A 20,446-nucleotide genomic window follows, 5' to 3' on the forward strand; every position below is an offset into this window, starting at 1 on the left:
ATTGCCTGAACCGGTTATAATAAAGTGCTGATGCATTAATTCTATGACAAGACAGGGTAATGTCAGAGAGTCATTTTGGGTGTGTGAGGTATGCTTAACCAATGTCATCTGTGAAAGACTGACTGAAAATCCATGTTTTGAGTTCTTTTTTGAAGGATTTTATGTCTCTGAGTGAACTTAGATAGACAGGTAGGGAATTCCATGCTTTTGGACCCGCAATGGAGAGGGCTCTGTTCCTAGTGTTGGAGTTTTTGGCCAATGGAATAGAGGGTATGGTTAGGAGCAGTTTGCTTGACGTTCTAGTCGTGCGTTGTGGTTTGTGAGTTTGGAGCATGTTATCAAGGATGGTGTTATCTGTTCTGTGGATCGCGTTGTGTATGATTGTTAGTGTTTTGAACTTTATTCTTTGTTCGACAGGTAGCCAGTGAAGGCTCTTCAGTACAGGGGTTATGTGGTCTGATTTTTTTTTGCCGGTTAGAACTCTGGCAGCGGCGTTCTGTAATAGTTGTAGCGGTTTTAGGGTAGATTTGGGTAGACCAATTAGTAATGCGTTACAGTAGTCGAGGCTGGTAAAGATGAGAGATTGCAGGACGGTTCTGAAGCCTTGTTGGTGGAGTAGAGGCTTAAGGTGTTTAAGTATGTGGAGTTTGTGGAAACCGTCTTTTGTTTTCATTGCAATGTTTTTTTTGAAGTTTAGTTCAGAGTCAAACCATATTCCAAGGTCCTTTGTATTGTTCTTCAGTTGAATGCTAGAGGTGCCAATTTGAAAGGAGGGTAATGTGGTCATTTGGTCTGTGTTTCTATCGAAGAGTATGCATTCTGTTTTGTCCATGTTGAGGCAGAGTTTTAGCTGGTTCAGCATGTTTCGAATTGCGATAAGGTGGTTTGCTGTTAGTCGCAGTGCATCTTCGACCGTAGTTGTAATGGGAATGAGGAGCTGAATATCGTCGGCGTACATATAGAATGATATGCCTAGGCTTGCAATGAGTTGGCAGAGGGGGAGTAAGTAAATATTAAAGAGGGTGGCTGAGAGGGCTGATCCTTGTGGAACACCTGTTTCGAGGGGGAGGGGGTCAGAAGAGTTGTTGTTAAAAGTGACTTTGAAGAACCTGTTTTCTAGGAAAGAAGTGAACCAGGCAAGGGTATTGCCAGTAAGACCTATGTTCGCAAGTCTTGATATCACAACAACAACAACAAAGGGAACCACTCAATGCCATTATCCAAAAGGGCCTTGAGTCGGGAAAACACGAAGTATGAGCGGCATATGATTCTTTTGAAACATCTGTGTGCATGTCAGCTACCAGAATCGGTGCCAGGAGATGGGCTTGGTTAAAGGCTTCAGATCTCTGATCAGAAGTACAAGATAAGTTGGCAGATCTTCCATGCACCAGAGACAACCTCTTCGGTGAAAAAATCCAAGATGCTGCCTCACAGTTAAAGGATCACCATGAGACACTATGCCAGCTTTCAAAATTACCGGCTGAACATCCATCCTCAACTCGAAAGCCCATAAGAAGAGATGCTAGGAAGCCCTTCTACCGACCTCGTAGATACTACCCACCTGCATCTAGCATGCGTCCTTCAAGACCAGCTCAGTGGGGACGTCTACGCCAGACAAAATAGACCAGAACTCAACCAGCCCCGCAAACAGGACTGGCATCTGGGTTTTGAAAAATTTCCAGAGAGCAGCAGCCACTCCAACAATCCCAGACCAGACTTGCCTGTAGGAGGTCGGCTCCATTATTTCATACAAAACTGGTGTCTTATAACCACGGATCAGTGGGTGTTAGCCATCATGAACCGAGGATACCGTCTCAAATTTCTCACGATACCTCCGGATTCCCCACCCACTCCACTGTGGTCACACAATATCCACATATCTCAACTAGAATTAGAGCTCTCCACCCTGCTGAAGATCAGAGCTGTCGAAACCATTTCCCGGTCTCAACAGGGAAGAGGATTCTACTCCTGCTATTTCCTAATTCCAAAGAAAACAGGTAGACTCTGTCCCATCCTAGACCTTATTTATTTAATTTTATTTAACATTTTTCTATACCGACCTTCAAGGAAGAATACCATATCAGGTCAGTTTACATCGAACAGGGGATAGATAAATATAACATAGTAACAACTCTTTATAATCAGAGGAAGCAAAAAAGTAAAAAGTACCAAAGTGAAAAAGTAAAAATTACATAAAACAAGGACCATGAACTTGGAAGCTGAGTCAGCTGGAAGAAGAAAGGCCCTAAGGGGGTAAATAAATTAATTACAGTGATTCATGTCCAAGTCTGGTCTAGAGCTAGTTAACTTATTAGTGTAGATAACTAGTAAATGAGGAGAATATTGGGGGAGCGAAGTTCCATTTTCATGAGCGGATTGGTTAACTAGTGAGAGTCTGATGGATCTGGGAAGGCTTGTATGAACAGCCAAGTTTTGAGTTTTTTCTTAAATGTTGGCAGGCAAGGTTCCAGTCTGAGTTCTGCGGGGAGGTTGTTCCAGATGGCTGGTCCTGCTGTAGAAAAAGCTCGGTCCCTGGTCAAGATGAGTCGTGTGGCTTTAGTTGGCGGGGCTTGTAGTGATCCTTTGTAGGTTTCTCTCATTGGTCTGTTTGAAGTATGGAGTTTGAATGGGAATTCGAGGTCGAGCTGGAGGAGATTATGAATAGATTTGTGGATTAAAGTTAGAGAGTTGTGTAGAACCCTGTGATTGACTGGTAACCAATGTAGGTTTCGGAGGATGGGTGTAATATGGTCTCTCCGTTTGGTGCTTGTCAGAATTCTAGCTGCGGCGTTCTGTATCATCTGTAAGGGCTTGGATGTTGAGCTGGGTAGGCCTGTGTAGAGAGCGCTGCAGTAGTCTATTTTGGCAAATATCAAGGATTGAAGGACAGTTCTAAAGTCATGGAAATATAGGAGAGGTTTGAGTCTTTTTAACACCTGTAGTCTGTAGAAGCAATCTTTGGTTGTGGTTTTGATCATATTCTTTAGGTTAAGGCGGTTGTCGATAATTACTCCAAGGTCTCTTACGTGAGTGTGGGTTAGAAGGTGGTTGTGATGTGTCTGAGACCTACGCAATCTCAACAAATTTCTTCAAAAAGAAAAATTCAGGATGATCTCCCTCGGACCATTCTTCCCTTATTACAGCAAGGAGATTAGCTCTGTTCTTTGGATCTTCAGGATGCCTGCGCTCACATCCCCATTTCCCCACAATATTGAAAGTATCTCCGATTCATAGTGGGGCAAAGACATTTCCAATACCGAGTTCTATCATTCGGACTGGCTTCAACACCTTGGGTGTTCACAAAATGTTTAGCGGTAGGTGATGCACATCTCAGGAAGAACAACATCCACATTTTTCCCTACCTGGACGATTGGCTCATCAGAGGTCAAATCAAGCAGGGAGCTCTCGCTGCCATAAAAAGCACCATGACTATGTTACATTCCCTGGGATTCCTAATCCACTATCAAAAATCACATATGAACCCATATCAGCTCCTCACCTTCATCAGAGCAGACCTCGGCACCACAGTCGCAAAGGCTTTTCTACCAAACAACCATGTCTACAACCTTGCAAGACTTGCACATTCTCTGAGTACGTGCAAAATAGCTACTGCCCATGAAATTCTTACTCTACTAGGCCACATGGGGTCTACAGTCCACGTAACCCCTATGGCGAAATTAGCCATGAGAATGGACTTTAAAGTCTCAGTGACTCCAAGCTGTTCAGCCACTATCATCCCTAATAAGAATCACATACCAGTTACATCTCTCACTTCACTGGTGGACACACCAGCCTGCCTTACAGACTGGCCTACCATTCCAACAACCAGCTCCTCAAGTAACCTTGACCACGGATGCATCCACCTTGTGTTGGGGAGCTCACATCAACGACCTACAAACATAAAGTATGTGGACCCCACTCAAAGCAAAGTCTCAAATCAACTTTCTAGAACTCCGAGCGATACGTTATGCCCTTTATACCTTCAAAGACTGCCTCTCACACACGACTGTGCTGATACAAACAGAGAACACAATAGCGATGTGGTACATAAACAAACAGGGAGGCACAGGCTTGTATCTGCTTTGTCAAGAAACAGTGCAGATTTGGGCCTGGGCCCTAGCATACTCCATGCTTCTCAGGGCAACTTATCTCGCAGGCATACAGAATGCCCTAGCAGACAGTCTCAGGCTCTGGATCCCTGTGTAGCAAGCAAGATCTTTCAACGCTGGGGGTCAACCAACCATCAACCTCTTTGCGTCCAAATTAAATCACAAAGTGGAAAGATTCTGCTTCCTCGACAACCGTCAGGGAACGTTCACCAGGGACGCGTTTGCTCGCCCTTGGAACAAAGTCCTACTATATGCGTATCCTCCGATACCGCTCATAGCCAAGACTCTCGTGAAGCTACGACAGGACAGACGGTCAATGATTTATTTATTTATTTATTTATTTATTTAAGGTTTTTTTATACCGGCATTCAAGAACTCGTTCTCATCATGTCGGTTTACAGAAAAACAGGGGTGCAATAATATAACCAAAAACATAAATAAACGTGGAGAAGAGAAGCAGTTACAATTAACAAGGGCTAATGAACTGGGATAGTAAGAAATAAAAGAGATAGAGGAGGATAATTATATACAATTGTACAAAAGCCCCATATTGTCCTCGACAAGTATGGTTTCCCATACTTCTCGATCTCTCGGCCCAGAAACCCATACGTCTGAGAACGAATCCTCATCTCATAACACAGAATCAAGGCAAGTTACACCACCCAAATCTGCAAACCCTTGCCTTGACAGCTTGGATGTTGAAAGCTTGATCTTACAACCACTCAATCTTTCAACTCAAGTCTCTAAGGTTCTCGTAGCTTCACGAAAGTCTTCCACACGTAAATCTTACCATTATAAATGGACTAGGTTTACCAAGTGGTGCACTCAAAAAGGTATTGACGTCTTTTCCTGTCCCACTCCATCTCTATTAGACTATCCATGGAGCCTTTCAGATTCTGGTCTGCAGACTTCCTCTGTACGGATACACCTGAGTGCCATTTTGACATATCACAAGGGAATAGGGGATGCCCCACTAACAGCGCAACCCCTAGTAAGTCGATTTATGAGGGGCTTACTTCAGCTTAAGCCTCCTATTCGACCACCGGTTACAGAATGGAACCTAAATGTAGTGCTTGCACGGCTCATGCAATTCCCCTTTGAGCCTTTGCATGGCTGTGATGTAAAATTTCTTACATGGAAAGTCCTTTTCCTAGTAGCCATTACATCTGCTGGAAGGGTCAGTGAGTTACAAGCCCTTGTCACATACTCACCCTACACAAGGTTCCTGCATGACCGAGTGATCCTACGCACTCACTCCAAATTTCTGCTGAAGGTGGTAATCGATTTTCACCTTAACCAATCCATAGTCTTGCCCACTTTCTTCCCAAGGCCCCACTCTTACCAGGGTGAGAGGGTTTTGCACACCTTGGACTGTAAATGTGCACTTGCATTTTATCTAGAATGCACTGCAGCCCATAGAAAGTCCAACCAACTCTTCGTTTCTTTTGACAAAAACAAGCTGGGAGTTGCAGTGGGCAAGCATACTGTCTCCAACTGGCTAGCAGACTGTATCGAATTCTGATATGAAAAAGCAGGCCTTCCTCTCCAGGGGCAAGTAAAAGCGCACTCAGTAAGAGCTATGTCAACATCGATAGCACACTTCCGTTCAGTACCTATCACCGACATCTGCAAAGCTGCGACTTGGAGTTCTCTGCACACATTTGCAGCTCATTACTGCTTAGATAAGGAAGGACGACAAGTCTCTGTCTTTGGACAATCTGTCTTGAAAAACCTATTTCCAGTATAATACCCAACTCCATCCACAACTGCCTGCTGTGATTCAGGCTGCCTCATCATAGTCATTAGCACCCCAGTTGTGCCTGTTGCACGAGTTGAGTGCCATTGCCCTATTAAAATATGAGTCAGCCTGTAGCTTGCTAATCACCCACATGTGAGGACTACCATCCTGCTTGTTCTGGGATAAAGCAGAGTTGCTTACCTATAACAGGTGTTATCCCAGGACAGCAGGATGTAGTCCTCACGAAACCCACCCGCCACCCCATGGAGTTGGGTCCGAAACATTTTATTATTTTATTTTTTCGCTCGCACTTACTGCTACAAACCAGACTGAAGGGAGACCCCTGTGGTTGCAGGGATCATGGCATGCTGGGCATGCTCAGTGGGCTCAGTGTGCCAGTCAAAGGTTTCTAGAAACTTTGACAGAAAGTTTTCCGTGATAAGGCTCCATCCAGTGACGTCACTCACATGTGAGGACTACATCCTGCTATCCTGGGATAACACCTGTTACGCGTAAGCAACTCTGCTTTCCTTGACCTCGCCAGACTGGTTGATGCTCACAGAAGATGTGAGGCTCCAGGATTGGGGAGCTCACTGTCGGGAGCTAATGGCCCAAGGATGCTGGAATGCCATTTAATTGCCTGGAAGCCTGGGAGTCCAGTTGGCATGCTTGCAATTCAGCCACAGAATGCAGGTCAAGCAGTCCGAGTGATGTCGGATAATACACAGACGATAGCTTACATCCACCGGCAGCAGGGAACCAAGAGCCAGCAAGTGTTACAAGAAACAGCCAACTTATGGAATGGGTGAAGGACATCTCCAGGTGATCTCACCCTCACACATTGCAGGAAAAAACAATGTAAGAGCAGACTTTCTCAGCAGGGAGAGTCTGGACCCAGGAGAATGGGTATTGTCGGACAAGGCATTTCAGCTGATAGTGGATCACTGGGGCGTTCCATTCCTAGACCTTCTGGTGACTTTTCACAATGCGAAGGTTCCTCGATTCTTCAGTCACAGGAGAGAGCCGTGGTCCCTGGGTATGGATGCTCTTGTACAGGACTGATTGGAAGACAAGTTGCTTTCTTCCTTTTCCCTGTGGTCCTTGTTGGGCAGAATAGTTTGCAAGATTGAAGGCCACAGAGAGATGGTACTCCTGGTGGCACCAGATTGGCCCAGGTGACCATGGTATACAGATATGCGAAGACTCCTGGTGAAGACCCCCTTGGTGGGACCTGTCCTTCACGAAGGTCCGACTTAGTTTTATCTTACAGTTTAGCCCTTGAGAAGGCCCGCTGTTGAAGCGTAGATATTCTTCTGCAGTGATTGCTTCCTTGCTCCACGCTCGAAAGTTCTCCACTTCCATAGCCTATGTGCGGGTTTGGAGAGTGTTTAAGGCTTGGTGTGAGGATCGAGGTGTTCTTCCTCGTTCGGTTAAGACCCCGCTCATTTTGAAATTTTGCAGGATGGGCTGAATAAAGGCTTGGCCCTTAATTCCTTGAAGGTACAGGTTGTGGCTCTTGCCTGTTTCAGGGGCCAGGTGATTGGTGAATCCTTTTCATCTCATCCTGAGGTGGCCTGAGTGAAGCATCTTTGGCCTCCCTTGTGGTTACCGGTTCTATTGTGTTGGATTTCTTGGTGTTGGAGTTTTTGGTGGGACCTACGTTTCAAGCACTGTATAGCCTTTCCTTGTGGTTTCTGACCTTGAAAACAGTGTCCTGGTGGCAGTATGTTCTGCGCGTCAAATTCTGAGCTGCAGGCCTTATCTTGCCAGGAGCCATTCCTTCGGCTGACTCCAGGGGCATTACAGTTACATACGGTTCCCTTGTTCTTACCTAAGGAGGTCTTAGATTTTCACTTAAATCGGTCCATTTCCTTGCCATTCTTGACTGAGGTCAGAGAAGCAGAGGAGTTTCGCCTCTTGCATATCTTGGATGTCATGAGACATGTCATGCAGTATCTGGAGGTTTTTGAACCTTTCCTAAAGACAGATTGCCTGCTTGTCCTTCATGGTGGAAGGAAGTAGCGAGAACCAGCTTTGCAGGTTACAGCTGCTTGCTGGATTTAGGAGGATAAAATGAGGAAAATAGAAAAAAAATGAAAGGTGCAGCTGCAAAGGTTAAAAATGTTCAACAGGCATGGACATTGTTTAAAAATACAATCCTAGAGGCGCAGTCCAGATGTATTTCACGCATTAAGGGGTAGATTTTCAAATAACGCGCATAGGCGTACTTTTGTTGGCGCTCCAGGTGCAAACAAAAGTACGCTGGATTTTAGTAGATACGCGCGTAGCCGCTAAAATCCGGGATCGGCGCACGCAAGGCTATCGATTTTGTATAGCCAGCGCGAGCCGCGCAGCCTACCCCCGTTCCCTCGGAGGCCGCTCCGAAATCGGAGCGGCCTCGGAGGGAATCCTCTAACGCCCTCCCCTCACCTTCCCCTCCCTTCCTCTACCTAACCCACCCGCCCGGCCCTGTCTAAACCCCATCCTTACCGTTGTCGGGGGATTTACGCCTCCCGGAGGGAGAAGTAAATCCCCGCGTGCCAGCGGGCCTCCTGCGCGCCGGGACGCGACCTGGGGGTGGGTACGGAGGGCGCGGCCATGCCCCCGGACCACCCCGGGCCATAGCCACGCCCGCGTACCCACCCCCAAAACGCTGCCGACACGCCCCCTAAACGCCGCGACGACCGGGCCCGCCCCCCGACATGCCCCTGACACGCCCCCCTCGGAGAACACCGGGACTTACGCGAGTCCCGGGGCTCTGCGCGCGCCGGTAGGCCTATGTAAAATAGGCTCACCGGCGCGCAGGGCCCTGCTCGCCTAAATCCGCCCGGTTTTGGGTGGATTTAGGCGAGCAGGGCTCTGAAAATCCGCCCCTAAGAAAGGTGGAAGGAAGGCAAAACGATTAAAAGGTGAGGTGAAAGAGGCTATTTTAACCAAAAAAAATCCTTCAAAAAATGGAAGAAGGGATCCATCTGAAGAAAATAGGATAAAACATAAGCATTGTCAAGTTAAATGTAAAACATTGATAAGACAGGCGAAGAGAGAATTTGAAATGAAGTTGGCCATTGAGGCAATAACTCATAATAAAAACTTTAAAAAAATATATCTGAAGCAAGAAACCTGTGAGGGAGTTGATTGGACCATTAGATGAGCGAGGGGTTAAAGGGGCCCTTAGGGAAGATAAGGCCATTGCAGAAAGACTAAATGAACTCTTTGCTTTCATGTTTACTATTGAGGATGTTGGGGAGATACCAGTTCTGGAGATGGTTTTCAAGGGTGATAAGTCAGACGAACTGAACCATATCACTGTGAACAGGGAAGATATAGTAGGCCAAATTGACAAACTAAAGAGTAGCAAATCTCCTGGACCAGATGGTATGCATCCCAGGGTACTGAAAGAACTCAAAAATGAAATTTCTGATCTATTAGTTAAAATTTGCAACCTATCATTAAAATCATCCATTGTACCTGAAGACTGGAGGGTGGCCAATGTAACCCCAATATTAAAAAAGGGCTCCAGGGATAATCCGGGTAACTATAGACCAGTGAGCCTGACTTCGTGCCAGGAAAAATAGTAGAAACTATTCTAAAGATCAAAATCGTAGAGCATATACAAAGACATGGTTTAATGGAACAGTCAACATGGATTTACCCAAGGGAAGTCTTGCCTAACAAATCTGCTTCATTTTTTTGAAGGGGTTAATAAACATGTGGATAAAGGTGAACTGGTAGATGTAGTGTATTTGGATTTTCAGAAGGCGTTTGACAAAGTTCCTCATGAGAACTTCTAAGAAAACTAAAAAGTCATGGGATAGGAGGTGATTTCCTTTCATGGATTACAAACTGGTTAAAAGACAGGAAACAGAGAGTAGGATTAAATAGTCAATTTTCTCAGTGAAAAAGGTAAACAGTGGATTGCCTCAGGGATCTGTACTTGGACCGGTGCATTTCAAAATATATATAAATGATCTCGAAAGGAATCCTACGCGTGAGGTTATCAGATTTGCGGACGATACAAAATTATTCAGAGTAGTTAAATCACAAGCGGATTGTGATACATTACAGAGGGCCTTGCAAGACTGGAAGATTGGGCATCAAAATGGCAGATGAAATTTAATGTGGACAAGTTCAAGGTGTTGCATGTAGGGAAAAATAACCCTTGCTGTAGTTATTAGGTTCCATATTAGGAACTACCACTCAAGAAAAAGAGCTAGGCATCATAGTGGATAATGCTTTAAAATCATCGGCTCCGTGTGCTGCAACAGTCAAAAAAGCAAACAGAATGTTAGGAATTATTAAGAAGGGAATGGTTAATAAAATGGAAAATGTCATAATGCCTCTGTATCGCTCCATGGTGAGACCGCACCTTGAATACTGTGTACAATTCTGGTCGCCACATCTCAAAAAAGATATAGTTGTGATGGAGAAGGTACAGAAAAGGGCAACCAAAATGATAAAGGGGATGGAACAGTTCCCCTAAGAGGAAAGGCTGAAGAGGTTATGGCTGTTCAGTGTTTCGCCTGCTGATCATAGACGGCTGCGACCGCTGTTGCTCACCTCTTGCCTCACGGCTCTGACTCCACTAGGAAGACTCATGGCCTCAGTAGGCTTTTTAACCTCAAATGTACTTGAAAAGGGTTTTATTAGGAGTTTTTGCTTCCACAGCAAGCTTCTTTTCAAATTCTCTTTTTTGAATCTGACTTGCCAGTGCTTATGCTGTTTCCTGTTTTCTTCATTCAAATCCCTTTTCCATTTCTTGAAAGATGTTCTTTTAGATATTATAGCGTCTCTCACCTCATCTTTCAACCATGCTGGTACTCTTTTATCCTTCTTTCCACCTTTTCTAATGTGTGGAATATATTTGTTCTGGGCTTCTAAGATGGTATTTTTAAACATCCATACCTGAACTAAATGCTTAACCTTTGCAGTTGCTCCTTTCAGTTTTTTCCTAACCATTTTCCTCATTTTATCATGGTCATCTTTTTGAAAGTTAAATGCTGTCGTAATTGATTTCTTTTTTGTGCTCCCTCCAGTTAAGTCAAATTTGATAATGTTGAGATCACTATTGCCAAATGGCTCCAACACTATTACCTCTCACACCAAATCCTGTGTTCTACTAAGGACTAGGGCTAAAATAGTTTCCCCCCTTGGGGGTTCTTGTACCAGCTGCTGCATGAAGCTGTCATTTATTTCATCTAGGAACTTTACTTCTCTAGAATGTCCTGATGTACCATTCACCCAGTCAGTACTGAGTTAATTGAAATCACCCATTATAACTGTGCTTCTGATTTTGTTATCTTCCCTAATTTATTTTAGCATTTCATTGTCTGTCAGTTAATTCTGGCCTATTGGACGGTAATACACCCAATTACTATTTTATTCCCTTTTACATCTGGAATTTCTATCCATAAAGATTTTGAACATTGCATTTTGTTTCCTGCAGTTCATTTCCTGCAGAAGTTTTATAATTGTTTGACTCGATGCTCTTTTTAACATATAGTGCCACCCTTCCACCAATTTGATCCATCCTAAAAATAAAAGACTAAACACTTGTTTATACCATGTGTAGCTGTTTATTACATAGATGTTTAAAAACACAGTTTATTTTAAAAATGTCCTTGTTCAATTACATTAATAGTATTTTAGTGGAAATGAAAAATGCCTTGTTGAAAGTTTATCACCATTTGTAGGATTTTGATAAAGTATATAAATTACTTGTACAAAAGCTAATTTACAAAGAAATCGCAATGCCTTTGCAAACCATTTTGTATTTGCTGTCTTATACAAAATACAGATTTTTAAAAAAATATTAAACATATTAAATATATTTCCTAAAATGTTTGTAAAAAGGGTCCCAATGTATGTTTATATTTTAAACCTACATTAAAGAAAGAAAACATACTGAGTTGTAATAATGTCCTGTATGTCAATACAACAATGTTAATTAATACCTGAACTCTAAGGGAAAAAAAATCTGCATTCTAAAAGATCATGAGTGAAGGAGTTGTTTCTATAACTCTTCAGTAGAGAAGCATAGGGATTCTGCAATAGTGAGGAAGCATGGGTAAAGCCAAAGAATGTTTTAGTAGGAAGGAAAAATGAATAAACTAGATGAGTCAGGTTTTTGTTGGCAAGGTGATATAGAAATATTAAATTATATGCAGTCATCATCTATTTCTGCCTGTCTTCACTGAAAGTTAGGAATAAACCTTACATCTAACTGGCTAATATTATCTATTCTATTTATACCAAGTAAGAATAGAGTTTTATTTTAAAAGATATTCATTTTAACTGCTGATACAGTTGTTTGTTTTTTTTTACTGGTGTGGTGTAAATGTAATTAAAAGTAAATGTGGACCACTGTGAAAACAGCCAGCTCTGTGACATCAGTTATATCCAATTGGCTAATGATGATTCATTTTTATTACTGAAGTCCAGTTCCCCAGCGTAGCTGTAAATTTGTGAAGACCTACATATCTCTCTATATTATAAAATTGAAAGGGCTCCAGTGAGCACTGCGACACGTCTGCCTGAGTGTAAGCATAGGGACGCTCATCAGGAGCTGGAGGATGGGATAGCTCGTCCTGCTACTGCAGGAGGCCCCAGGCAGTGGGATAAAGGAAGGGTAAATACAGCGTCGAGGCAGAAGCAGTAGAAAGTCTGGTGGGGTTTCCCAGACCCTGCTAAAGGAAGAGGAAAGAGGCATGACAATCATGGTAGAAAAACTGGTGGCATTTCCTAGGCCCCATTAGTGGCAGGAAGATGTGGGAGGGGGCATGACTGAGAGGAAGCGGGTTAATGAAAGGGAAGGGAAAGCAGGGGAGGGGTTAAGGGAGAGAAGCAGAGGGAAGAGAATAAGGGATGAGTTAAGGAAGGGTAGAGGGTGAAACGGGAAAAGGGTAAATGAGAGGAAAAGGGAGGGGAAGACGGGAGGGAGTGAATGAGAGGATTGAGGTGAGAGGAGGAGGGAGGGCTGACTAGAGGGAGGAGTAAAGGGAAGGGAAAGCAAAGGAGGGAGTGAGTGAAGGGAAATGAGAAGTGAATGAGGAAAGAAGGATGAAAGGGAGGTGACTGACATGGTGGAGGGTTGAGTGAGAGGAGAAGTATGAGTGACAGGCAAAAGGAAAAAAGTTGGGTGAGAGGGAAGGGAAAGGTGAGGAGGGAACACTGGAAGGGAGAGAGAAAGGGAGGGGGTTCAAAGAGGAGGAGAAAGAAAATGAAGTAACAGGAGTAGGGAGTAGAAAGTGAGGATAGGAACAAAGTAGAGAGTACAAGGGGAAAGAATGCCCCCCCCCCAGGCCACATCGGAGAGCCTGCTGGTATGGTTGGTGAGCAAAGTCCCTAGTAATTAAAGATATAAAAAGAACATTTTGGAGAGAATTTTTGTGTGGGGACAAAAACAGTACAGGAAGCCCTCAGACTTGAGAATCAATTGGTTCTTGAAAACCATGTCTTAATGTCACAGATTTGCCTGCCATGCAGCCTCTCCATGCCCTGGTTCTGCCTGCCATGACTCCTTCTCCCTGCAGAGCCTTCAGCGAGCTCACCACCAGCCTTGCTAAGCTCCTCCTCACTGCTCTTACATGCCCAAGTCAAAGTCCTATGTAACCCAGCCTTGCCAGAACAACCTTGCCTCTTCATGGAGTCACCTTGGCTCTCTGACCTGGCCATTCCATCCTTGTATCTTGCCTTGTGGTCTCCGGGTCTTCTGCTCTGGTTCGGTACTTTGCCTTGTGGCTTTCAGACCTGCTCTGTCTTTGAATCCTGTCTTCTGGCCTCTCTAGACCTAGGGGCCTTCAGGCCTCTCCAGCCTTGCTGCCTTCGGGCTTCTATATACTTTGTTCTGTGTTGTCTTGCCTACTCCTGTCCTGTCTTTGTTTGGTCTAGTCTTGCCCTGCCCAGCCTAGTATCCTTTCCCTGCCTTGCTTCTGCCTTGCCTTACCCCAGCCCCAGTTCATGCCCAATATCTATGCCCAGTCTGTCTGTACTCAGCCCCAGTCCTTGTTCTGTGCCTTTCTCCAGGCTGTTTCAGCCTGTCCATATTCACCATGATCTAGTGGCTCCTAGATCCCAAGGGCCGGATTTTAAGACGTACATGCGGGTGTACATTTGTGCGTGCAACCCAGTGCACACAAATGTATGCCCGATTTATAACATCCACGTGCGTGTTATAAAATTCGGGGTCGGCGCGCACAAGGGGGTGCACCTTACACGCACCAAAACCTAGGGGAGCCCCGATGGCTTTCCCTGTTCCCTCCAAGGTCGCTCCAAAATCGGAGCGGCCTCAGAGGGAACTTTCCTTCCACCCCCCCCCCCCCACGTTCCCCTCCCTTCCCCTATCTAACTCGCCCCCCAGCCCTACCTAAATCCTCCCCCCTACCTTTATTTTGTTATTTACACCCTCCTCTGGGCAGGTGTAGGTTGCACACGCCGGCCAAGTGCCGGCGTGCGATCCCTCGGCATGGCTGCTGCGCCGGAGGCCTCGGTCCCGCCCCACCCCCACCCCTTTCACAAAACCCCGGGATATACACACGTCCCGGGGCTTGTGCGCGTCGCCGGGCCTATGCAAAATAGGCTCGGCACACACAGGAGCGGTTACGCCCGTAAATCCTTTGAAAATCCGCCCACTAGGGAGAAGGGGCTGGCTTAGTGGAAGACTAGCCCTTGTCTAGCCCACTGGCCTATCTTGCAGTACTGTAACGCTCCTGGTGTGGTCTATCCAGATTCCAGCAACCGTGACACTTAAGTCAAAACGTTGTAAGTTGAAACAATTGTCCCACAAGAAAAATATTATTAATGAGGGATTGGGTCCAGCACCAGGGTCCAATATAGCTATTTTCATCTAATAACCCAGAATGTAGTAATACATAGTACTGAAAAAAGCATGGACTCATTTTAAAGCATAAATATTTTTTTGTCAGAAGAGGAGAGTACCAGGTCATGCCTTACAAGCCTTTTCACTGTCAGTGTCAGGAAGTCTCTGCTGCTCGTTCAGCTGTCACCTCTCTAGGCCTTCTGGTCCTCAGCACACCAGATGCTGAGGACCAGAAGATGCTCAGGTATCTTAAAATTGAAACAAGGGTGGTAAGGTGGAAAATAGGTGTCAGTTTAGAATGACAAGTCAAGATTTCCTATATCAGAACTTAAAAAAAAAAAGCTTTTATTTTATAAGGTAGGTGTTAGATATTTTAAGTTATATTACATTCATTTGGTTCTGAATGTTAATATGATTTACAGTTTTACAATATGTCAGTACATTTGGAAGAATCCTAATATTTTAATATTACAAGTTTCATGTCATTTAATGTAGACTTTTAAATGATGGTTTTATGGCATTATATTTTCTAGTTATTGCTGTGCCAAAACAAACCAAATTACTACTAATAGTACTGCTTTTATTTCAGAATTTCCTAATACATTTGGTTTAAGTCTTTGACCTTTTTTTAAAAAAATTTTGCCTAGAAAAAAATTATCCCTTTTCTTATTTACTTTTATATTAATTGATTTTATTAGCAATAAAAGATAATTGTTTACTTATGTTTTATACACTTCTAAACTGTGTCTATTAGGGCTTCATCAAAATAATCATATTGTGATTTTGTAGTGTGTTTTTGTTTTCTAAATGTAAAAATGGATCATGTTGCTAGTTATATCTGAACATTTTAAACATAGAAATTCTCTGACCAGATCATAAACACTTTGTTAGTATATAATGTCAAGGGCCCATGGGTATTTTTCATGGTTCAGTTAGAATGCACAGGTTTTGACCATCAATTTCTTGAAGAGCAGTCACACATTCCTTGGCAGAGGCATTGACAGAAACCATATACAAGACATACAGTTAGACTGGAAGGAACAAGGCTGACACATACAATTCCTAGGGTCACTTTCTGAATCACCAGCAAATAGATTCCGAGAGGCAGTGAACCGAAGTAGAAAAATCCCAGTAGCCACACCAGTATTCGAGGTACGTGCTTGCAAAGCTTAGAAAAGAGGTCTTGCTCTGTATGGCTATGAGAACTTACGGATGTGGAGTCAAGGCTGTGTTCTGTATAGTAATCGGCGATTGTATTTTGGCTTGGTGTCCGTGTGGAATCTCGTTGCACTTCCATAATAGTAATTACTAAGCAGTTGGAAGAACCATGGGAAGAAGACGTCAGGTCCTTTGGTGTTAAAATGACCTCTTTGCAATCTGAATTCCATGCTGTTTTGTGCTTCATAATGAGTTTGGACATAATAGTTGTATCGTCAGGGAGTCCAGCAACTTCATCCTCCTGCAGTTCTGTCTCCTGGCGGCAGAAGGGACAGCTAATGCAAGGGGACCCATTTCCTATGTGAAGGATTTTATTCAAGCATCTAGCACATACTCTGTGAAGGCAGGCCAAGATTTTCGGCTTACGACTATGAGCATTAAATCTCTGGTAACAGATTTTGCATTCAAGTTCATCACTTGGCAGCTTTTCTTCCCCTTCGCTTTGAGGGTAACTCATCTTTAATTTAGTCACGCTGTCAAAAAAAAAAAAAAAAGCCAGAGAATGAATTATCTCAAAGGCTATGAAGAATTAATCTTCATCTATTATTTATTTTCAGAATAATTATAACATAAGTGTATTTAACAGTTCATTTGTCATTTATGTTTGATATATTAAAATGAACTGGCTATACAAAAGTAGTTTGAAGTTGACATTTTTTTTTTTTTTTTTAACTTTTGTGGGTAGCTGAAATAAAGGAGAGAAATATCTTTAACTGATTACAAACCTGTTTAAAAAAAATTTCTTTTCAGCAATTTTGAAAATAAAAAATCCAAGGTAAGAAAATTATTTCTAAAATATATTAAAAGAAAAATAGGCATAAAGCATAAATTGATGTCAGGCTCATTTGTTCAAACATTAATTAGTTAAAAACTCTTTTACCACCACAATTACAGGTATGATATCTATAATCAATATTAAGGATTCTTAATGCCATGCTGATGTGAAAATCCATATCCTCCATTTAGCTCAAACCAGGCAGATTTTAATGTTCAATAATCAAGACTGCCAACAGGAACACTTGTAATTCTTTTTAGCAGTTAATTCTATATTTATTTATTTATTTTATTTATAACTTTTATATAGCGAGGTTCAATTAACAAATTAATTATCACTTCGGTTTACATTACAACCAGCAAAATAACATAGACAAAGTCTTGTTTTACAATGAACAGGGAAAAATAACCTGTATAAAACAATGAACAGGGAAGAAATAACCTGGAAAACATAAAATGGGTGAAGCAAGTATAGAGAATAGGGTTTGTATAACTTGGGTGAAAAGCAAGGAAATTAAATAGGCTGTGAAGGCTTTTATTACATCATATATTGTTTAGCTGAAATTGTTCATGTTTGAACACTTTTGACAGTGGTGTTTAGAGTTGGATTGTTATTAATGTTTTGGGAACGTTTTATTAAATATAAAGTAATTAAAAATGTTCTGACATCTGAAGAATTTACAATTGTGCAAGTTACATAGTAGATGCCAGCAGATGAGAACCATTTGACCTACCCTATACATACACTGCCTGATTGCCCATTTGTATACTTTTCTAGCTACGGATACCTCCCAGCTGACATCCATACAAGCTTGACCACTGATGGCCATCATCCCGTCTCTTTTTTGTGTTTAACTGGGAAGTATAGCCAAGTTAATCTGTTTTCCGTGCTATAAAAATTGCTAGCTTCACCCACTTCTGTCAGAGAAAGTACCTAAGGCCTTCTATCACTGCATGTTGCTGTATCATTCTGGAAGCTTGATACAGCATTTCTTCCACTTTGTGGAAGCTGGTTTTATCATCTTCTCTTTCTGTCCCTTTTTAGTTGGCAGTAGATGAGCACACAAGTTTATATACATAGGTCAATCACCCAGGCTCCTCATTTCTTTTACTCTACCTTTCCACCATTACCACTTCTTTTACTCAATCCTACTCTTGGCACTGCTTTCTTTCTCAAGTAGGCTTGAATTCTGTCATGGTTTTGCTTACTACTACCTCCTCTAGGAGGCTATTACAAGAAAAAAAATATATATATATTTTCTTTTTCATACTAGCTCTGAGCCTCTTTCCTGTCTATATCATGGCCTGGGCATCCAAATGGCAGATGAAATTTAATGTGGACCAAGTGCAAGGTGTTGCATATAGGGAAAAATAACCCATGCTATAGTTACTCGATGTTAGGTTCCATATTAGGAGCTACCACCCAAGAAAAAGATCTAGGCATCATAGTGGATAATACTTTAAAATCGTCAGCTCAGTGTGCTGCAGCAGTCAAAAAAGCAAATAGAATGTTAAGAATGATTAGGAAGGGAATGGTTAATAGAACGGAAATTGTCATAATGCCTCTGTATCGCTCCATGGTGAAGACCGCACCTTGAATACTGTATACAATTCTGGTCGCCACATCTCTAAAAAGATATAGTTGCGATTGAGAAGGTACAGAGAAGGGCAACCAAAATGATAAAGGGGATGGAACAGCTCCCCTATGAGGAAGGGCTGAAGAGGTTAGGGCTGTTCAGCTTGGAGAAGAGACGGCTGAGGGGGAGGATATGATAGAGGTCTTTAAGATCATAAGAGGTCTTGAACGAGTAGATGTGACTCGGTTATTTACACTTTCGAATAATAGAAGGACTAGGGGGCATTCCATGAAGTTAGCAAGTAGCACATTTAAGACTAATCGGAGAAAATTCTTTTTCACTCAACACACAATAAAGCTCTGGAATTTGTTGCCAGAGGATGTGGTTAGTGCAGTTAGTGTAGCTGGGTTCAAAAAAGGTTTGGATAAGTTCTTGGAGGAGAAGTCCATTAATGGCTATTAATAGCAATGGCTATTCTCTAAGTAAAATTGATTAATTGCATCAGTAGCATGGGATCTTCTAAGTGTTTGGGTAATTGCCAGGTTCTTGTGGCCTGGTTTTGGCCTCTGTTGGAAACAGGATGCTGGGCTTGATGGACCCTTGGTCTGACCCAGCATGGCAATTTCTTATGTTCTTATGTTCTCTTGACTCTGTATTTCCTTTTTTATGGAAATGTTGCTGCCTTGTATTTTATTAAAACCTGCTAAATAGTTGAATGTTTCTGTCGTTATCTCCCGTTTCCCTTTTATTTTCCAGTAAATACATTTTGAGTCCTTTAAGCCTTTCTATGTTTATGTTATATGTAAAAATGTTCTGGTGGCCCACCAAGTCTGCTTGGTTGGTATTGTCTGCATTGTTCAAGCTAAGAAAATATTCCATCTATCAGCTATACATATTTGACCATCTGCAGTATATCACTTCTTATCGAAGACAGTTCTCGTGTCTTCCCTCTTTGGTCCTCTATCATCCTGGTTATTTGCTTCCTTGCACTGTAGCTAGTTGCCTGCATACAATTAATTTGAAACCATCAAAGTGACCTAATTTTGATGTGAACCTCCAGCAGTAGGTAGCAATTGCAGAGGGAAAAAAAGCATTATTCAGGTAAATTTTATTTCAGAATTTTTAATTTTCTAGGTTACATTATTTAATATTTTTATAATGTATTCATATAAATTGTATATACTCTAATTTAAAAAAAATCTAATCAAAATGTAAAATTGTATTTATGGTTTTTTTTTCCTTTGAATAATTCATATAAAATGTGCGGATAGAGCCTACAACAACTACAAATTGTTGCATTTGTCAACTGTGTTATTTGCCAAGACTCTGAGACAAATCTCATCATTATACATGAATGCTTTTGTAAGCTTGTGCTGTAAGCCTGCAGCCACAAAGGAGCATTTGTATGGTTGCTTTGTTCGATTATAATTTGTATGTTTTTAATTGACTTTAGTTGTTTACTTAGACTCTATGGGGACCAATTTGGAGTAAATCACAAAGTGGTGACTTAGCCAGTTATGTTACAGAGGAAAGGCTGAAGAGGTTAGGGCTGTTCAGCTTGGAGAAGAGATGGCTGAGGGGGGATATGATAGAGGTCTTTAAAATCATGAGAGGTCTTGAATGAGTAGATGTGACTCGGTTATTTACACTTTCGAATAATAGAAGGACTAGGGGGCATTCCATGAGGTTAGCAAGTAGCACATTTAAGACCAATCGGAGAAAATTTGTTTTCACTCAACGCACAATTAAGCTCTGGAATTTGTTGCCAGAGGATGTGGTTAGTGCAGTTAGTGTAGCTGGGTTCAAAAAAAGTTTGGATAAATTCTTGGAGGAGAAGTCCATTATCTGCTATTAGACAAATTGACTTGGGGAATGGCCTCTGCCACTACTGGCATCAGTAGCATAGGATCTTCTTAGTGTTTGGGTACTTGCCAGCTGGTTTGGCCTCTGTTGGAAACAGAATGCTGGGCTTGATGGACCCTTGGTCTGACCCAGCATGGCAATTTCTTATGTTCTTTTGTTCTTAACCTATTTGATTAGGCTGTGGCTGAACATCCACCTGTTAACTGCATATGGCTATAGGATCTACCTGCCTAGCTCCTGAAAAAATGGACCCAGATCCCTCCCACCTTAATCAAGCTCCAAATAGCTGAGTAAAACTAGGTAATTATAGTTAGCCACTTGGCAGTGGGAAATTTTCAGAACCTTTCATCTA

General features: G+C 42.5%; 2 protein-coding genes across 5 annotated transcripts in view; one reads left to right on the plus strand and one right to left on the minus strand.

The window, feature by feature from the left end:
- Positions 1-20,446, plus strand: part of CEP89 (centrosomal protein 89) — a 491,071-nt gene that overhangs the window by 350,083 nt on the left and 120,542 nt on the right. The window lies entirely within an intron of this gene.
- LOC115096071 (E3 ubiquitin-protein ligase RNF182-like) lies at positions 15,618-16,337 on the minus strand. Its single transcript, XM_029610617.1, has one exon. It carries the CDS (start codon positions 16,335-16,337, stop codon positions 15,618-15,620), a length of 720 nt encoding a protein of 239 aa, XP_029466477.1.

This window comes from Rhinatrema bivittatum, chromosome 7 (genome assembly GCF_901001135.1).
Source record: "Rhinatrema bivittatum chromosome 7, aRhiBiv1.1, whole genome shotgun sequence".
Classification (NCBI taxonomy): domain Eukaryota; kingdom Metazoa; phylum Chordata; class Amphibia; order Gymnophiona; family Rhinatrematidae; genus Rhinatrema; species Rhinatrema bivittatum.

Coding starts and splice junctions, on each gene's coding strand:
- LOC115096071 (XM_029610617.1), bottom strand. CDS start 16,337: ATGAGTTACCCTCAAAGCGAAGGGGAAGAAAAGCTGCCAAGTGATGAA.